The 18,448-nt window shown below is 43.6% G+C and overlaps 1 protein-coding gene across 1 annotated transcript in view; it reads right to left on the reverse strand.

Moving 5' to 3' along the window:
- Btbd16 (BTB domain containing 16) overlaps positions 1-18,448 on the reverse strand; it is a 72,162-nt gene that overhangs the window by 7,520 nt on the left and 46,194 nt on the right. Inside the window, exons 11-13 of the mRNA XM_023709077.1 lie at positions 6,018-6,109; positions 3,585-3,667; positions 1,127-1,204 (exon numbers count right to left, since the gene is read on the reverse strand). Coding sequence (XP_023564845.1) covers positions 1,127-1,204; positions 3,585-3,667; positions 6,018-6,109 — 253 coding nt within the window. The remainder of the gene's footprint in view (positions 1-1,126; positions 1,205-3,584; positions 3,668-6,017; positions 6,110-18,448) is intronic.

The raw sequence follows: 18,448 nt of genomic DNA on the forward strand, positions 1-18,448 counted from the left end.
CACTTGCCAGGGAAGCGCTTATTCCACTGAGCCATCTCCCTGGCCCTACTACTTTGCATATTCTTCATTGAGGAAAGAATGAGTAAAGTGTATTCTTTTTTTTTTTTTTTTGTGGAAGTGGAGTTTGAACTCAAGCCCTTGTGTTTGCCAGGCAAGCACTTATTCTACTGAGCTGCCTTCCCGGCCCCGAGTAAAGCGTATTCTTCGATGACTTGTGGTTTGCAGACCTTTAACAGAAAACACTTTGCTTTAATTTGATAGGCCTAAGAGACGTCATGTTCATGGTACTTGTAACAAACCCTGACCCCGCAGTACATTAGTGTACCTACTCAGGTGGGTTTCTGAAACTAGAGGACTGACCCACATAGTCTCTTGGATGCTTGATTCAGAGCCCTGAGTTTCCAAATATAAAGTCTTTTAAGACCAGTACTGTGTTGGACACCTTTAAACAGTCAAAGGAGAGCAGCAATCTTTGGGGAACTGTGGCTACCGTAAGGAACTCAAGACAGCACAGTCACCAAAGCCAGACACTCCCCTGGGGCTGCATGCCAAGATGCCTCGTACTGGAGCTCTGTGACCTGTTTGCTGCTCGACTAAGGGGTCCATCCAAATAGCTGCCCAGAATGAGTTCGCCCCTGAAGCTTTTCACCGTGCGCATGGAAGGAGGCTTGTTGAGCCAGTTGGTAGCTGCTGATTTTGCAGGGAATATGGGGATTAACCCACCATAGTCTTCCCAGGCCTTTCCTGGTTTTAGAATGAAAAGTCTTGAATCCCAGGAAAACTGCTTCACCCTGGGGAAACTAGAATAGTCGATGGGAAGTTTGGGGGCACACACATTGGATGTTGTTTGATTTAACAAGAGAAGAGTGATCATGGGTTGCCCTATAAGCGTTCTTTTTTTGGGGGGGGACAGGGATTGAACTCAGGCACTTGCGCTTGTTATAATTTCTTTTTCTTTTCTTTCTTTTTTTTTTGGTCAAACCAGGGATTGAACTCAGGCCTTTGTGCTTGTTAGGGAAGTGCTTATTCCACTGAGCCATCTCCCTGGCCCTCCTATAAGCATTCTTAATCAGGCACCGGAGGAATGAGAGAGAGAGAGACTTTCCCTTTGGGTCATTTTCAGTACCTTGTAAAAGAGCAGCCCAAACCTCACAGCCTGGGTGGATAGATCTTTCAGATGAACCATATCACCCCCGTTCTCCAGCTAAAAGGGAAATGCACACAGTTTACCAATAACCCAAGGCATAGAAGGGAGCCCCTCTTGTCATGTCCTAGTGTCAACCCCTGAGTCCCCCACCCCATAGTACTGGGAGGACAGTTCTCTCTCCAGACCCTCCATTCAGTTATTTATCTGATTAACAAGCATTTTTTTTTTTTTTTTGAGAACTCAGACCCTTGTGCTTGCCAGGTAAGCACTTATTCCACTGAGCCATCTCCCTGGCCCCAACAAGCATTTATTGAAAACACACTATGTGCCATATATTGTGCTTCATGCTTCCAGAACTTGGAGAGAGTAAAGAAAGACAGATACCACTAGAGAAAGAAAAGTCCTACTAGGTAAATACACTATGTTCATCAGTGGCCCCGTCATGAAGCTGAGAAGGACTATGGTCATAAAGTCAAGAACAAGGAAGGCCTCCCATGGCAGGCTTCATGCTAAAGCCTGGAAGTGGGGGGAGTAGATACTGGGAGGGTGGCATTTGGGAGCAAAAGGAAGGAGGTGGGCAGGCTCAGAAGGCCAGAGGAGGGAGTCGGAGGATTGTCTGAGCTATTAGCTGCAAAGGCTGTCCCTGCTGCTGCTCTGTTACAGCATAGTTCTGAGTTACATCCAGAGCAGCACTGTTCTGTGGCTTCATTGTCTCGTGGGCAGGAAGTACTGAGCTTGGACCAATGGTTTGCATACTACAATAGGTACTTGTTGTGCTTGTTGAATCTGAGCTAGTGATTCATGTTTCTTCAGAACTCAAACACTGTCTTGTTTCATCTCTAAAAATGCATGCTTGAAAGCACTTAAGTATGACAGCTGGTGTGGACAATTCACAAAAGGGGACATGCAACATGGTAAAATATTCATATTTACTGTAATAAAGAAAATATGTGATAAAAATCAGATGCCGTTGTTCCTTTCTCAGTTAGCAAAAGTGATTTGAAATTAAAATGTTCTACATGCCTAAGGATGTACAAAGTAACACGTGTTCACTTATTTATGGGGAAAGAATAATTTGGTTCCCCCAATTGTTAATATGTATCAAGAACAAACATATACTTCCTTTTAGTGCCAGCATTTCTACTGTTAAGAATCTTCTATAACAAAATAACTCAAAGTATAATAAACAATCATGTGAAAATATGTTCCTTGGGGCCGGGGAGATGGCTCAGTGGATTAAGCGCTTCCCTGGCAAGAGCAAGGGCCTGAGTTCAATCCCTGGTTCTGCAAAAAAAAAAAAAAAAAAAAAGAAAGAAAAGAAAATACATTCCCCTGAATGTTGAATGTTGATTTTAAAAATAAACAATTAGAAAGCACCAAATGAGCATAACAAAAAAATATGATAAATGTTTAAAATTTTAAAAGTTTAGTATAAGACCTGTTGCCATTAATCCCTTTCAAAAGAATTCCTCTCAGTTTGAACACAATTATCCCTCATTAGCACCACTTGCTGAAGCAGGGCTGGAAGCCTTTTATTTTTTGTGAGTTTCTTTAGCCGTGCAGTTATGAATGCTTTGATGTCCTGAGCTGACTCAAAATATTTACCATTCCTAGTCATCTTGACCTTGCAGAGGAACCAGAAGTTGTATTGTGTCAGATCCAGTGAATAAGTAGATGGAGATGCATCATAATGTTTTTATTTGACAAAATTGTAAAATTTGATCGGGATGGGGTGATAATCAAATACAGTGAATGTTTAGATTTTAAAATCTCTTGTGGTTAAAGATGCATGGTTATGAACTCCTCTAAAAATACTCGAATTACTCCCCCTAGCCTTGAACACATGTATCTCAATGTTGTTGGCAACATGTCTTTTACTGTTATAAGATTTTAAGATTTTAAAATTTACCATATTTTTCAAATAACAAAGTAGAATTTTCTATGTCATATCCTCTTGGTGGAAGAGTTTGGAGCTACTAAAAATGGCTTTAAGAAGTGAATTAAAATGAATGTTTTACATACTTTTTAGAAAACTAAAAATTAATATATACATTGAGATTTTAATAGTGGTTGTGTTTGAGTGGTAGATCTGAGAGCATTTTCTTTATTTCTCTGCATCTCAAAATTTTTCAACCCCAAGTACATACATAGTACCTGTGTCTGGCAGGGACCAATTAGGTCGGGACATGAACAGCGTTCTTCCGCCCCATCTAACTCACCAGACCAACCAGAGCAGAGGTCTAATATCTATATTATAAGCCTGGGCCTCTTCCCTTTTTTCCTTAGGATTGGCTTTCCCTGTTTGCCCTAAAGGGGGAGCCAGGTAGGTCCTGACCTCAAAAAGGCCCAAAGTTATCAAATGTGAGCTCCATCTCCAGAAAGAAAAAGTCAGAGAGATAAGAGATTTGGATAACTGTTCTTTTCAGAGTTGACTTACCATGTAGTAATGGTTTGCTGTAACCCGGATGAGCCAGGATGCAGGAAAGAAGTTAATGTGCTTTAATTCCTCCAGATCCTTGACTTGGGAGAAGTGGAAAGGGGACATGTTTATGGTTTTATTTGTAACAGAACTTCAAAAACTGTCACTTGCTGAAGGTAAAGGAAGACAACAGAAGCCTTGAGAAGAGAAAGAGTAGGTTTGTGGTTTGGCTGAAAAAAGATACTTCAGAACTGCCGTAGTTGTGTGTAGAGTCCATTTTTTTAATGCTCCAAATTAATTCCCCTTTAAACTTATACAAATAAACTTCCAAAGGAATGAGTGAATGCACTCTGCGCTGGACTTCCACTTCAGTAGAAAATTTTCTTTCTTTCTCTTTCTTTCTTTCTTTCTTTCTTTCTTTCTTTCTTTCTTTCTTTCTTTCTTTTTGTATTTTTTAGGGAAGGGTCTGTAGGGTATTCGGGGTCTCACTACTAGATTAGACTCGTAGTGATCCACCTGTTTACAGCCTCCCAAGAGCTGGGATTATAGGCACATACCACCACACCCAGTCTCAATTGCCATCTCAGTGAGCCCCAGGGGAGGGGCTGGCATGGCAGGCCTGGGGATCAAACCCTGCCCCCTGCACCTGCTTGCAGGCACTTTAATGCGCTGAGCTATTTGGCTGGCCCAAAAATTTTCTTAAAAGCATGTATATGCTTTTAAACTTAACTTCAATTATTTTTAAATAATTATACCACCAACAGCCCTACAAAGAGACAACACTGTCCAGCAAACCCTGGCAGGCTCCTGGAGACTTTCGCTCGAGCAGAAGCCATCAGTGGTCCTCAGCAGGCAGGTCTGAGCACTCTGATCATACCTACTTCCATCCTAATGGTATTACCCAAAGTTTTTGCAAACAAGAGGGAAATAAGTTATTTAGGCTGCGCTGTGGTTCAGTTAAAATCTGTGTCTGTCTACCTTTCTTCCCACACTTTCCTGTGCGTCTTCCTCCCAGGTCACTGGGTAGCCATAAGTGTGCTTAAGGGACAAATCCGCATCCCACATGCTCACAGCCACCTCATTGAAGTCCTGCCTGGCAGAGGAGGTTTGGAGTGAGACTGTCAGTGTGACTGAAGTGTCTATAGGCAATCTGGACAAAATTCCCTGGCTCCATCAGCCATGCTTGATTTTTAGAGCTACTTATTACTCAAGATAGCTATACATGGCTTTGAAAAAGCTTTCACATGTTTAAGGAGATCTTTAAGGAGCAAAGATCTCAGGGCTGAGCTCTTGGACTGCCAAGAACACACTCCCTAATATTCTCTTCCTCTTTCCAAGGTCCTGATGCCTTCCTCCATGCCCAGGATATGACAACGTGAGAACGAAAGCCTGGCTCTGGGACACAGACTTAGTTTTCAGGTAAACTGAACAACTTGTCTCTCAGATGTTATCAATGAAAGAATTTGTCCCCATGATAGATGCAATGAAAGAAAACATGTTGTTAGTGCACAGGGAATTATTCCAATATATGTAGTAAAAGGGAATTGAGAGCATTTTGTTCAAGTCTGTTATACCTGGTAAAACCAGTTCAATAAGCCCAATAAATTGCAGCAAAGTCCTCTCCTGGTCCCGTTCTTTGCTTTACATTTGTTCCAGTGGGACTGAAAGTTTCAGGTATGTACAATAAAAAAATGACATGAGGACTGAGATAGATAGCTTAGTGGTTTAATTGCCTGCCTGGCAAGTGCAAGGACCTGGGTTTGATCCCCAGTACCACATGCTGTGCCCGCTTGTGCCCTGCCAACCACCAAAATTGGGTGTGGTGGTGCATGCCTATAATCCCAGTGCTGAAACAGGAGGATTACTACAAGTCAGAGCTGCATAGTGAGACCCTGTATCAAATAAATAAATAAATAAATAAATAAATAAATAATTTTAAAATAAAATAAGAAATAAAAAACAATTTTAAAGGTGACGTGAAATGAAAGTTGGGATGGGACCATTAGTGTTAACCAGAATAAAGGGAGACCAAAGAGAGGCTGAATGGTATTATGTTACTCCATACAGCCCAGGAATCGGTGTGAAGGGTGGAGCCAGGTTAAATAGTACATTGAAAAACAGGCCATAAAGTCTGAGCAGCACAGTCATCAACCTAAAGAACCAATATCTGGTTGATGAATATGATCTACAATACAGAAAAATTCCTATTGCCTCTCCAGAGAATTTGAAGAATGTGAGTGACAGGGGTGAAATGTTCAATTAATTTAATTTTCTCCCAAACTGCCAAACCAGTGACCTAGAAGGGATTCCCATGTGGCCTTGTGGTGGGCCACAAGCTAGACCCTGATGGATTCTTTGGCACTATCTCCTAGTGCTTCCAGGGAATGGCTGGAGGGTGGGGCAGGTCCCCAACCACTTTCCCATATATACTGTCACATGGGTGGCACTTACCACCAGTGATGTTATATAGCCGTAAGCAAAGGAAGAGTGAAATCCACCTGTGTCCTATGTCCCGGTTCAGAAAGCAGTGCTCCTTGGAAAAGCTTAGCAGAGACACAAAGGAAAATAGAAGGCCTTCAGAAAACTCCGTTCTGGAGTGAACTGGGACCACTGAAAGCCACCCCATGGAGACTAGTGGTACCTCGTAGGAGTAGATGATGCTTGGGTATCTCTGGGGAGTGTGTGTCAACTTATGACGACATTGGCAAAGTCAAAGATACCCCAAGGACTATAATGAGGTGAGTAGTTCCATTTCCCTTCACATCTACCACTGTGCACACAGCAAGTGTCAAACAAATATGGATAGTGTGACTGGTGGGAACACATGTCATTTACCAAGGATTTCTTTTTTTTTTTTGGTGGAACCGGGGATTGAACTCAGGCCCTTGTGCTTGCCAGGGAAGCGCTTATTCCACTGAGCCATCTCCCCAGCCCCAGGAAGGATTTCAATCCACATTTTCTCACCAACTTCCTGTGGGGTACACATAACAGGTATCATCTGATTAGCCAGAACTTAAACCCTGGCCCTCGGGCTCCTCAAGCATTGCCCTTGCAGTGAGTGACCACGTCTGGCTCTTCAAACCTTTTCCCCTTATATTTTGAGGAAAAGGAACATGGAGGGGTGGATAGCTAGCTTCCTGCCTGGTTTCACTCTCAAGTCTGCTACAGTTAGTATCAATGCTAATCCCTGCATAATTTCCACAAAGGCTGAAGGTCAGGGCTGACTGGAGATTACATTGTCTTTAAAAGTTCATGCATCTACAGACATGCAGCTGGACTCTTTGTTTTGAAATAATTTGCTTGGCAAAATGATCATTTCACAAATGGAGATGATGGGGAACACTCTTTCCAGGTCCCTCTGGAAATGCATACTCATTCCCTGGAGGCAGGTCCTGGGCAAGGGCAGCCAAGAGCACTGGCAGATCATTTTTCCATGAATCAAGAGTCCAAATCACTCCCTGTCCCAGCTGGACCTAACGTGCGTTGGCCCCAAGTCCTGCCTCAGTTGGGGATGACTGCTAATTCACCCAGCACCATTGGGTTCTGGGAGCTCTTGCAATGCCTGAGATTCCCCCACCTCTTCACAGCAGTGGCCCCACTTGCTGGGTCAGGGGTGCTGTGGAGCTGTGAGAGAGGAGGTAGGAAGAGCGATGAGTGCATTCTGGTTCCCCTGGATGAATATTTACTCAAACTTAATGTATGCCTGTCTCTGGAGGCGACTCATGAGGCACACAGAGGAAGGTTCACCATTGCAGGTGTTTGCGACTATTGGTCTTGGATCAGTCCTCCACCATTCTGGGCAGGTGGAGTTGGGGCAAGCATGGGCGCTGCAAGCATTCCAACAACACAGATGCCTTTGTGGCACAAATAACACTTGCTGTGTCCTTCTTCCCTACTGGATGCCACCTCCTTCTTTGCCTTTTTCATTATTTAATAGAAAATCTGAGGAGGCTTTACTTTTTATACTTTTTTTAAAAAACATTTATTTATTTATTTTGTGTGTGTGTGTGTGTGTGTGTGTGTGTGTGTGTGTGGCCAGTTCAGCCCACCAGGGGGCGGGGCTGGCTGGCATGTGGTGCTGGGGATTGAACCGCGGTCCCTGTGCTTTGCAAAGCTTAGCTTGTTCCAAGTAGGTGCTTTAGACCACTGAGCCATCTCACCAGCCCTATACTTCATTTTTATTTAAAAGTAAAGCCATGTTGTTATGTTGAGCTGTAGGGGGCTCAGGTCAACAACTTCTGACATTGCCAGTCAAGAGGAAGACCCAATACTATTATGGACTACTGGACTATTTTGGAATATTTTGCTGAGTTCACATACCTATAATATTTAAGTGACAGAACTAAAAAAAAAGGGGATACAGATGAATGACCATTTTGTATCTATGTATTCAGAATGGTTAGGATAGACATATAGCTACATTGTCTTAATTCAGTGAATAGAGGAATTTGTTGTAATACTTTTTTTTTTTTTTTTCTTTTGCGGAACCAGGGATTGAACTCAGATCCTTGCGTTTGCCAGTCAAATGCTTATCCTACTGAGCCATCTCCCTGGCCCTGTTCTAATAATGTTTGTAAATAGGATATCACGTCTGCATCTTACACAGCAAATAACCACAAGGAAGACAGTATGCAATGCATTAATTATTGAAACTGTCATACCAATTTGATTTGAAACTGTCTCATTGCTATTTGTTTCTCAATAAAATTATGAAAAAAAATCTGAGGAGGCATTATGGCTGGTGGCAGGTGTCAAGGATGGAAGAAAGAACCATGTGGATACAGCCCACCTCAGCCTCGCTGAGCACCCTGCAGAATGGGCCCGCCCTGTGGTGAGGGATTCCCTAGCTTGGGCTGCCCCTGGAGGTGTAGCTTAAATACAATCAGATGTTGCCAGAGCAGGAAAAGGGTAATGTTTCCCCTTCAACCCAGAAGCCACACAGCAGTAGCTCTGCTCTGTTTGGAGTGGGAGGGCTCCTGTGAGAGTAAAAGGACCTAGGCCCCAATCTTCCCTTTGAGAAGCATTCATATCTGAAGGACCTTTCTGGACAGAGGATTTGGGAAGAGCTTTGTTGAAAGAGGTATTTGGACTCTGTGACCCCTTGGGAAAGTGGCAAGGATGGCCGCTGTTACGGCTGATCAGGAGGAGGCAGGAGTCAGCTCATTGTCCAGCCAAGCTGCAGTGAGAGCCGCCAAGAGCTCATCCTGGCCCAGTGGCCTATCAGGCATGTGACTCAGCCTCTCAGGGCTTCATTGTCCTTCTCTGTTAGGTCAGGACAATAACCACACATGCCTTCTTGGGTAGATGGGGGAAGTCAAAGTGTCATTGCTTGTGGAGTGCTTGGTACATCTACTGGCACCCAGGAGTCCTCAGTGCCTTATCAGTGCCACCACTGTCCTCTCATCCCAATGGCTGGTCATAAGCATAGCACTGTTCCTGGCAGCATTTATTCTGATTGCCACCTTCTAAACCACCCAAGACACAGCTGGATCAAAGGAAGATAATGCTATCTTCAGCCTCTGGTTTTCTCAAATCTCCAAGGATGTGAACCTTCTAGAACCAATCGGCATCACCCTGCTCTTAGAGGTCTACATCACTCTGTGGTTGTACAGTCAGCATTCTGTGCAGGTCTCCAGGTCCAACCTTTCACCTTGCCACCTTCCCACCTCGCCTGGGGCAGCTTCAGGGCCATGGAGGTGGAGGAGGGGCACCTCTATTCTCCACCCAGTGGTGAGGAGTTCACCTAATGTCACACAGTAGGAGTGCAGACAGGCTGCTGAGTGAGGACTGTTTTGCATGAGTTAGTGGTAGAATCCAGTGTGGGCAGTGTTTGTGTGGTGCTCAACTCTGCTTGTGTAAAACCCTCACTAGGTTTAGCTTTTACTTTTCAGGCACAAACATCTCTGCCTCCTAAAGTTCACTGAGAAACCCTCAGGCTATGACTCCTTTAGGGAAGAGAGTTCACAGCTCCTTGATGCACCCAGGTTAGACAGGTCTGGGCCTCACAGACCTCCTGAAACACAGTGCTTGAGCCCAACATTCGTTTAAGGGATTTATATTCCGGGAATTGAACTCATGGCCTCGTGCTTGGCCACTGAGCTACATCCCCAGCCCACAGCCTGTAATTTTAGACATGCTCTTGGCAAGGTAGTCTCACTTCCTGCATGCTGTCATCTGCAGGTTACCTTTCCTGCTACAGAAGACCCACAGCTCTGTTGGCCCCACTACTACAAACTTTAGCCACAAAACACACACTTTGGTATTTAGAAATGTTATAAACATTTGTTATAACATGGATGGAATTTGAAAGCATTATGCCAGCAAAACAAGCCTAATTCAGCCTCATATTTCAATTTGGGATGATGAAAAACTTCTGAACGATACAAAACAATAGGAATATACTTAATTCCACTGATTATATATATATATATATATATATATATGTATATATATACATATATATATGATTAAAATGGCAAATTATATGTAGTATATACTTTGCCACAATTAAAAATATTTAGGGTTATGAATTTACTTAGCTTGTTTGAAGATTTGAAATACTAATTTTTTTTCTGTATTTCAGGGAAGGGTCTACAGGGTGTTCAGGGTCTCACTACTAGGTCAGACTATTAGTGATCTACCTGTTTACAGCCTCCCAAGAGCTGGGATTACAGGTGCGCACCACCATGCCCAGTCTCAATTGACAGGGCTGGCACCGCAGGCCCAGGGATGGAATGCCCAGCCCCTGTACCTGCTTGCAGGCACTTTAATCTGCTGAGCTATTTGGCCGGCCCTGAAATACTAAATTTTAAGGTAAAGTTTAAAGTGTACGCTTTCGGGCAATGACTCACCATAAGGAGACTACATGACTTCTTGTCAAAATGTAACCCATTATGGATGACTGGGACACCTTCTGGCATCACAGAACTGGGCAATGGCTCTTTTGGCCCCAAAGTGTCGTGAACCAAACAACAGTTCTTGCTGCTACCCTGACATCGTCAATTCCCACATTTCAGTTCCTGCTGGCAGGGGCTGCACGGGTCCTCAATCAGAGCTGACCCAGCCACTGGCTCAGGTAAGCAGGTGGGGTTACCTCCACACACAATGACAAGGCTGCTGGCCCAAAGTCTTAGAAGCAGTTAATGGCAGAAGCAGAATGCTGGCCAGGGCTGAACTCTTCCAATAAGCATCTCATGTGTTTTTGGTCTCCCCTTCCTAGCTTCACATTCCAGAAGATGGACATGTATGTTATCTCTCTGTGGTGACACTTAGTGTCTCTGGCAGTGTCTGGCCCCTAGCTTGCAATATTTTGGATGAACCAACTGGATGAATGATGCAGCTCTTGTCAACTCTAGTTTTCCTTTTCATCTCTCCATTTGCCCGCAGTTTATCTTCTAGGAACCCCAGTAGTGCTGGCCCTGGTACACGACATATGTCAATGTTCTTATGCCATCTGGCTCTTTCTGTTTCTGCCATGTTTGTCAGGTCAAAGCCTACTAGTCATTTGTTGAGGGCAATTCCAATGTCATTTTGAGTGCTGGGATGGTTCTGACCCTTGAACAAAAGGGAAGCTAGGGATGAGTCAGCAGGACCCTATTCAACTATAACCACAGCTGCCCTTTTCAGAGCCTCCTACATCCAGAGTCTTTATGCTCCTCCCATTTCTCCATGTTACTGATGAAAACATGCCTGCTGCTTCGCTGCATTATGGGAAGCAAAGGCACAACAGGGGGAAGTAGAGAAGTGGCAAGGACTAGAAACTGATGGTACTTAGGGACTTGAGAATACAGGAGTGCTGATAATACTTAGGAACTTGGGGCTCTGGAGAGTCAAACTGAAGGGAAACAGAGGCAATGTGGGCCACAGCAGGACAGGGCACAGACCAGCCAAAACACACAAAAGAAACTCTCTTGTCCCAAAATATGCCAACCTCTCAGTATAGAACTTGGGGGAGCAAGGCTAAGAGAGAACAGTTTAATGATGCTGATGTCCATGACTTATAAGAAATTTCAAAATGAATGTTTTGGTGAAGAGGCCAGCATTGTCACACCAAGGGCTCTCAGGCTACATCTGCAAATGCCAAGTGCACATGGCTGTGGCCCCCCACAGGGTTGTAACAACACTGACCATTTCCCTCCTGAAATCCTTTGGTGCACTGGGGTACAGGGCATGACCAGGCCCCTCTCCTAGATGGTCCCTCTTAGCACAGTACATGTGGGAAGGAATGGGGAAGATGCTGCTGAGTTTGTCCAGCCAGTACATGCCCATGCAGCTAGCACCTGCTCTTGTTCTCTCTGCATAAGAGAAGCTCAGAGGAGTAAGCCTTCCAGTGGTTAAGAGTGAGCAGGGGAACCTTCAGGGAGCCTGCCATGGTTGGCTCTGTGAAGGATGGCTCAGACTTCAATAGAGAATGAGAAAGAGGAGATGCAGCTGAGAAGTCTATGGACTCTTGGAGCAGCTAGCAGACAGGACCTGGCTCCATCGGCTGCTTCGGTGGCCTCTTTCCAGTGGGGTTGTAAGCTCTTTGCCAGAACTCGCCCTTGCAGTATGGGAGAGGGGTCCATTAAGTAATGAATACATAAGCCAAGGACCAGAATTACATCTCAGAGCAAAATGATACAGCAGGAGACTCCAGAACTGCAGCCAATGGCAGAGGAGCCTGAGCAAGTCCCTTCAGGGCCTCAGTTAACCACAAAACAAAAGGCCAAAACCATCTGGTCTCTAGGAAACCCTCTAGCATGAACCTCCTTTGATTTGACAAAGTGAGCAATTTAAGAACTGGAATGGACTGAATGTGTTCTGTTTTACAGCTTCTAAGCTGCCATTCACCCCAACTTTCATGAGCTTAAGAGAAGTTCTCCCATTCTCCAGAGGAGAGGTCTTTGGAGCTTGGATAATTTTTTCTCCTCTTCATTAGTATGACCAAGTACATGTACTTGTGGGAGAGATTCTTTACCCTTCCAGAGGTCATTCAAATCCAAAGCCATGATGGAGGCTCATCCAAAGCCTACAAACTAGAGGCTCATCCCCAGGCTCAGGAGCAGAGTTTCACTTCAGTGCAGCACTGCGGCGCCTAAGGCCAGGACCCGGCCAAAACCACAATCGTCTCCTCTTCTGAGCACTTCCTTGAAGGCTCTGCAAGATCCTTGCTCCAAGTTAATACAAAACAACTGCAGGGCATGACAGCACATGCCTATAATCTAAGCGCTCTGGAGGCTGAGGCGGGAGTATCCTCGTGAGTTTCAGGCCAGCCTGGGACACAGAGAATGCAAAGCCAGCCTGAACTAGAACAAGACTCTGTCTCCAGAAAACCTGAGAAACACAAAAAAGTCATGCTACATGATCCTCCATGTAGCATGTATGTGACATCCAATGCAGAATACTTTTCAATGTTAAATAGAAATATTTCAGGGGCCAGGGAGATGGTTCAGTGGAATAAGTGCTTCCCTGGCAAACACAAGGGCCTGAGTTCAATTCCCGGTTCCACAAGAAAGAAAGAAAGGAAGGAAGGAAGAAAGAAAGAAAGAAAGAAAGAAAGATAGATAGATAGATAGATTTCAGACGTAAGTCATCACCGAAGAACATTCAAAGCGTTATTCTTTCAATATTTAGTGAACAGCTATTAAGTAGTGTACTGGGCACTGGGAGTGTGAAGTTTCTAAGATGCAGTCCCTTCTACAAATGGCTTTGGGCTCCCATCCAAGTACTAACCAGGCCCGACCCTGCTTAGCTTCCGAGATCAGACGAGATCAGGAGCATTCAAGGTTGTATGGCCGTAGACTACAAATGGCCTTGGGGAGCCATACTTATGAACTAATGGGCTCAGCATGTTTTAAATAAACAACTGAAAAATCTTATGAAGATATACTTGAGACACTAGAACTCCCAGAAAATGGTCATCGATGTCATACTGTGGGGAAGAAGAGATAGATCTTCCCCAAGCGTTTCCCCTGGGAGACACAAGCTCAGTGTCACAGCACAGCAGATGATTTCAGCAAGGTGGGATTAAGAAAACAACAACAACCGCAGCCGTGAGCTCTCAGTAAGTGAGTGGATCTAGCTTAGTGCATGTTACTAACCCTAAGTAGAATCCCCTGCCCCGGATTCTATTTTCTTCATACGTCCTCATGGTCTCCAGCTGCGGAGGCTTGCTTCTCCCACCGCTCTCATTTCCCTCCCCAGCCCGGGGACCAGATGAGTACATGAATCCTCTGGTGCCCTCATGTGCTCTCGTTTGCTCCTGTTGGAGCCAGTCTCGCCACGCCACAGTGGCACAAGGCTCACACTGGCAACTGGCTCCCTGTCACCTCTCTTTCTCCACCACAGTACATCTTCATTCCAAGGCCAGAGAGGGTCACACCAACTTTGGGCCTGGCACACCATACACATGCATACCACATCAAAGTTATGGGGTACAGCCAAAGGAAACTTATAGCCCTAAATTAGAAAAGAAAAAAGCCTGGACATCAATTATCTAAAAACAGTATTGCCCTCAAAAAATCAGAAAAATTAATACCAAATAATACTCAAAATAAACACAAGGAGGGCTGGTGAGATGGCTCAGTGGTCTAAAGCACCTACTTAGAACAAGCTAAGCCAAGCAGAGCACAGGGACCACAGTTCAATCCCCCAGCACCACATGCCAGCCAGCCCCGCCCCCTGGTGGGCTGAGCTGACCACACACACACACACACACACACACACACACACACACACACAATAAATAAAATTAAAATAAAAATAAATAAATAAATAAACACAAGGAATTGTCTCCCTAATGTAAGAACCTGAAAAAGTAAGAGAAAAGGGGGCCAGGGAGATGGCTCAGCAGAATAAGCGCTTCCCTGGCAAGGACAAGGGCCTGAGTTCAATCCCCAGTTCCGCCCCCCCCAAAAAAAGAGAGAAAAAAAATGGGGGGGGTGCACCAGGCACTGAACTCAGGACCTTGTGCTTCCCAAGCAGGCAGGTACGCTGCTGAGCTATCTCCCCAGCTCTTGAAAAAATAAGTACAATCCAAAAGATGCAATAGATACTGTGAAAGGGAAAGAAACTGCTCAAAGGGAAGGAACAACTGGGATGAGGGAAAGGAGAAAAGAAAGAAAGAAGAGAGGGAAAAAATATATATGTGTATACACAGGATAGCTGGGATACTTGTACTGCTGATTTCTACTGGTCTACTGAAAGGAACAGTTAATGTCTAATTTTTTTCCTCTTCTTTAATTGTTTTAACCAATTTGCATGCATGCTTATATCTGATAATCTGTTTTATTTTTTTTTATTTTTCAATAATATATCTGGTAATCTGAACAACTACTCTGAAGACAACAATATGCGATATAACAACCATTGTAGAATTCCTATAAAAATAAAAACTAAAATAGTAAACAATATCTATTCTGAGGTTGAAGGACTTTTTGGCTACTAGAAATAGAGCTGGTATATGCAATATTGTACATTTCCTTTTATATACATAATTATGTGTTTCTATTTGGTATAATTTTTTTTTTTTTTTTTTCCAGAACTGGGGATTGAACTCAGGTCCTTGCGCTTGCCAGGGAAGCTCTTATTCTGTTGAGCCATCTCCCCGGCCCCTCTATTGGGTATAAATTTATTTTTTTTTTCAGAACTGGGGATTGAACTCAGGCCCTTGCACTTGCCAGTACTAAGTCATCTCCCCAGCCCCAAAAGTTGAGATGGATTTTTTTTGCCTGGCTCAGGATACCTTAAGGGCAGCTCTGGTGAGGCATGAGGATCTGGGGATTGAACCACAGAATCCTGAGCCTGACTGCTTAAGCAGGCCCTTAAACAACTGAGCTAATTTAGGGGACATACACGATCAGATATCAAGAATTTTTATGTCATAAGGAATAAATATGGCCAATTGTAGTAAATGGTTTTTGCAAAACGGTTGTGCTAAATTAGTGCCCAACCAGCAGCACTGCCCAACCATAAAAGTTCTGCTTCTGAGTCCTTTCCAAGACTTGGTATTTTCAATCTCTTTTTTCTCTAATGTACTATAACAGGACTAAATTGCCTATTCTCTCTCTTTTTTAAAAAATTTTATTTATTTATATGTGTGTGTGTGTGTGTGTGTGTGTGTGTGTGTGTGGCCAGCTCAGCCCACCAGGGGGCGGGGCTGGCTGGCATGTGGTGCTGGGGGATTGAACCGTGGTCCCTGTGCTTTGCTAAGCTTGTTCTAAGTAGGTGCTTTAGACCACTGAGCCATCTCACCAGCCCTGCCTATTCTCTCTTAATTTACATTTTCCTATTAATGAAGTTGAGCAATTCTTTACATATTTATTAACATTTTTAGTGTCTGCTCAAGTTCTTTAGCGATTTCTTAAATTGTTTGATAATGATTTGTAGTTGTTTTTTTCCATTTTGAGGAGCAAGTCTGTGTGGATATATAAGTTGCCAATACCCTCCCTTTGTGGCAGTTGCTCTCAATGTCTTTGTGATCTTCTATTAAACTAAAGTTTTAAATTTTAAAGCAGTTCAATTTATCAAGTTTGCCTTTTTCTTTTTCTTTACTTTCTTCCTCCTCCCTCCTCTTCCTCCTCTCTTCCTCCTCTCTTCCTCCTCCTCCTCCTCCTCCACCACCACCTCCGGAACTGGGGATTGAACTCAGGCTCCTTGCCAGGCAAGTGCTTATTCTACTGAGCCATCTCCCTGGCCCCCAAGTTTGTCTTTTATAACTAACAGTACTTGAGAAATCTTTGCCTCTAGAGTACACATCCAAGAGGGTAGTCTCCTGTTTTCTTTTAGAACCTTTATTATTTAGCTTTTCACTGAGACCTACAGCACATCCAGAAGCATTTCCTAACACGTGAGGTCGGGGTCATGATTATGACCGCTACTTTCCCTGTAAGTATGAACAATTTTCTCAGCACCACTTATTGAAGACTCTACTTTGCCCACTGCTGTGCGATGTTAGCTTTGTCATAAATCAGACAACTACAAAGGTAGGGAATCATTTACAGTTTATGCTATCCCATTGTCTATCTTTGAATTAGTACCACATTTTCTTAGTTACTGATCTTTGTAAATCTTGATATCTGATCATGTATGTCCCCCAACCTCATTTTTCTACAAGATTATCTTGGCTTTTCTTGGTCTTTTGAATTTTCATATATAGACACACTAACAGCAGTGACAATTTCCACTTCTCACCAAATCTTCCTATCAAATCTTGCTGATAATTAAACTGGGAAGACATTAATTCTCTAGATCAGTTTGGGGAAATTGGCATCTTTACAGTATTAAGGTTTTTTCAATTCATGAAAATGATATATTCAGGGGGCCTGGCCCTAGCTCAGTTCTTTAAGTGGCTGCTTCCACAATGCTCTCAGCCTCAGGTTGCTGTAGTTCGATCCCCACCACATTCCAGCCAGCCAAAAGTGCCCTAAAGGCATTCGAGGAGAAAAAAAAAAGAAAATGATATATTCATATAATGAAATATTCTATAAGAACAAACAAGCTATTACTACCTATAAGCGCATAGATTGACTTAGAGAGATATACAGTGTTCAGTTAAAAAAAAAGTTTAAAGTGTGTACTATAGCACTGTCTTTATACACAAAGCTGAAAAATAAGTAATATGTGTCCATAATCCAAGAAGGCAGGGTGTTATTGGGGTACATAAGCAGCCACAGACCAGAGAGGGCCGGTTCTTTATCCTTGGTCTGGGTACCGGTCACACAGCTGTACTGATTTTTGTGGAAATTCACTCAGCTGTTCATTTAAATTTCCTGCATTATTTCTGTACATATTTTATATATTAATAAAAAATAGAAAGCTTAAAATTTGCCTCATTGGCCTCCTCAATCAGTGAATTCTCAGTTTTCCTGAACTTTGCAGATGGCTAAGTGGGATGAAGTGATGACTTTTCTCCACAGATGAAGGTCTAATGTTGCTTACATTTCTCTCCCTACAAGTAGATGTTAAAATTAATTCTGGACAGCCTATTTGTTTTTCAAAAATAACCACTGCCAGGAAGACAGGATGTAGATTGCCAAACGGGGAGGAGAGAGGGAGAACTGCACACACACTTGTGTGTACACAAGTGTGTATTGCATTTGTGTTTGTGCCTGTTTGTGCGTTGTACATATCTTTGTGTGTATAGTTATGTGTATCCATGCTCCCTTCTTACAGTGATGTATTTATTTTATTTTATTTTTTAATGTATTTTAGTACAGGATATAGAGTCTCACTACATAGATCAGACTCGTAGTGATTCTCCTGTCTTCATCCTCCCAAGTGCTGGGACTACAGGCACGCGCCACCACACGCCGTCTCAATCACAGTCTTAGTGTGTCCCCGGGGGCGGCCCGGCGTGGCATGCTCAGGATCAAAACCCAGCCTCTGCGCTCTAAGCAGGCATTTTAGTCCACTAAGCTATCTGGCAGGCCATACATACAGTGATGTATTTAGACCAGAATAAAAATAAATTTGAAGTCAGGCAGAGTGGCATGTGCCCCCACTACTCAGAGGCTGAGGCAGGAAATTCCTAATTCTAGCCCAGCCTGCCAGCTCTGGCTAAATAATGAATACACAATGAGACAGTACCACAGAGTAAGGGGGAAAAGCTTGAAAAAGATGTTCCAAAACTACTACTTTTTTTTTTTTTTTTTTTTGCAGAACCAGAGATTGAAACTCAGGCTCTTGAGCTTGCCAGGCAAGTGCTTATCCTACTGAACCATCTCCCCGGTCCCCCAAAACTTCTGACTGAGTAGAAAAACTAGTTTCTCTTCTACCAGCTTCCAGACATGTAGTACATAGTCAATAAATATTCCTCGAGGGGGCCGGAGAGATGGCTCAGTGGAATAAGCGCTTCCCTGGCAAGCACAAGAGCCTGAGTTCAATCCCCGGTTCCGCCAAAAAAA

Source organism: Octodon degus, unplaced genomic scaffold (genome assembly GCF_000260255.1).
Source record: "Octodon degus isolate 3935 unplaced genomic scaffold, OctDeg1.0 scaffold00010, whole genome shotgun sequence".
Taxonomy (NCBI): Eukaryota; Metazoa; Chordata; class Mammalia; order Rodentia; family Octodontidae; genus Octodon; species Octodon degus.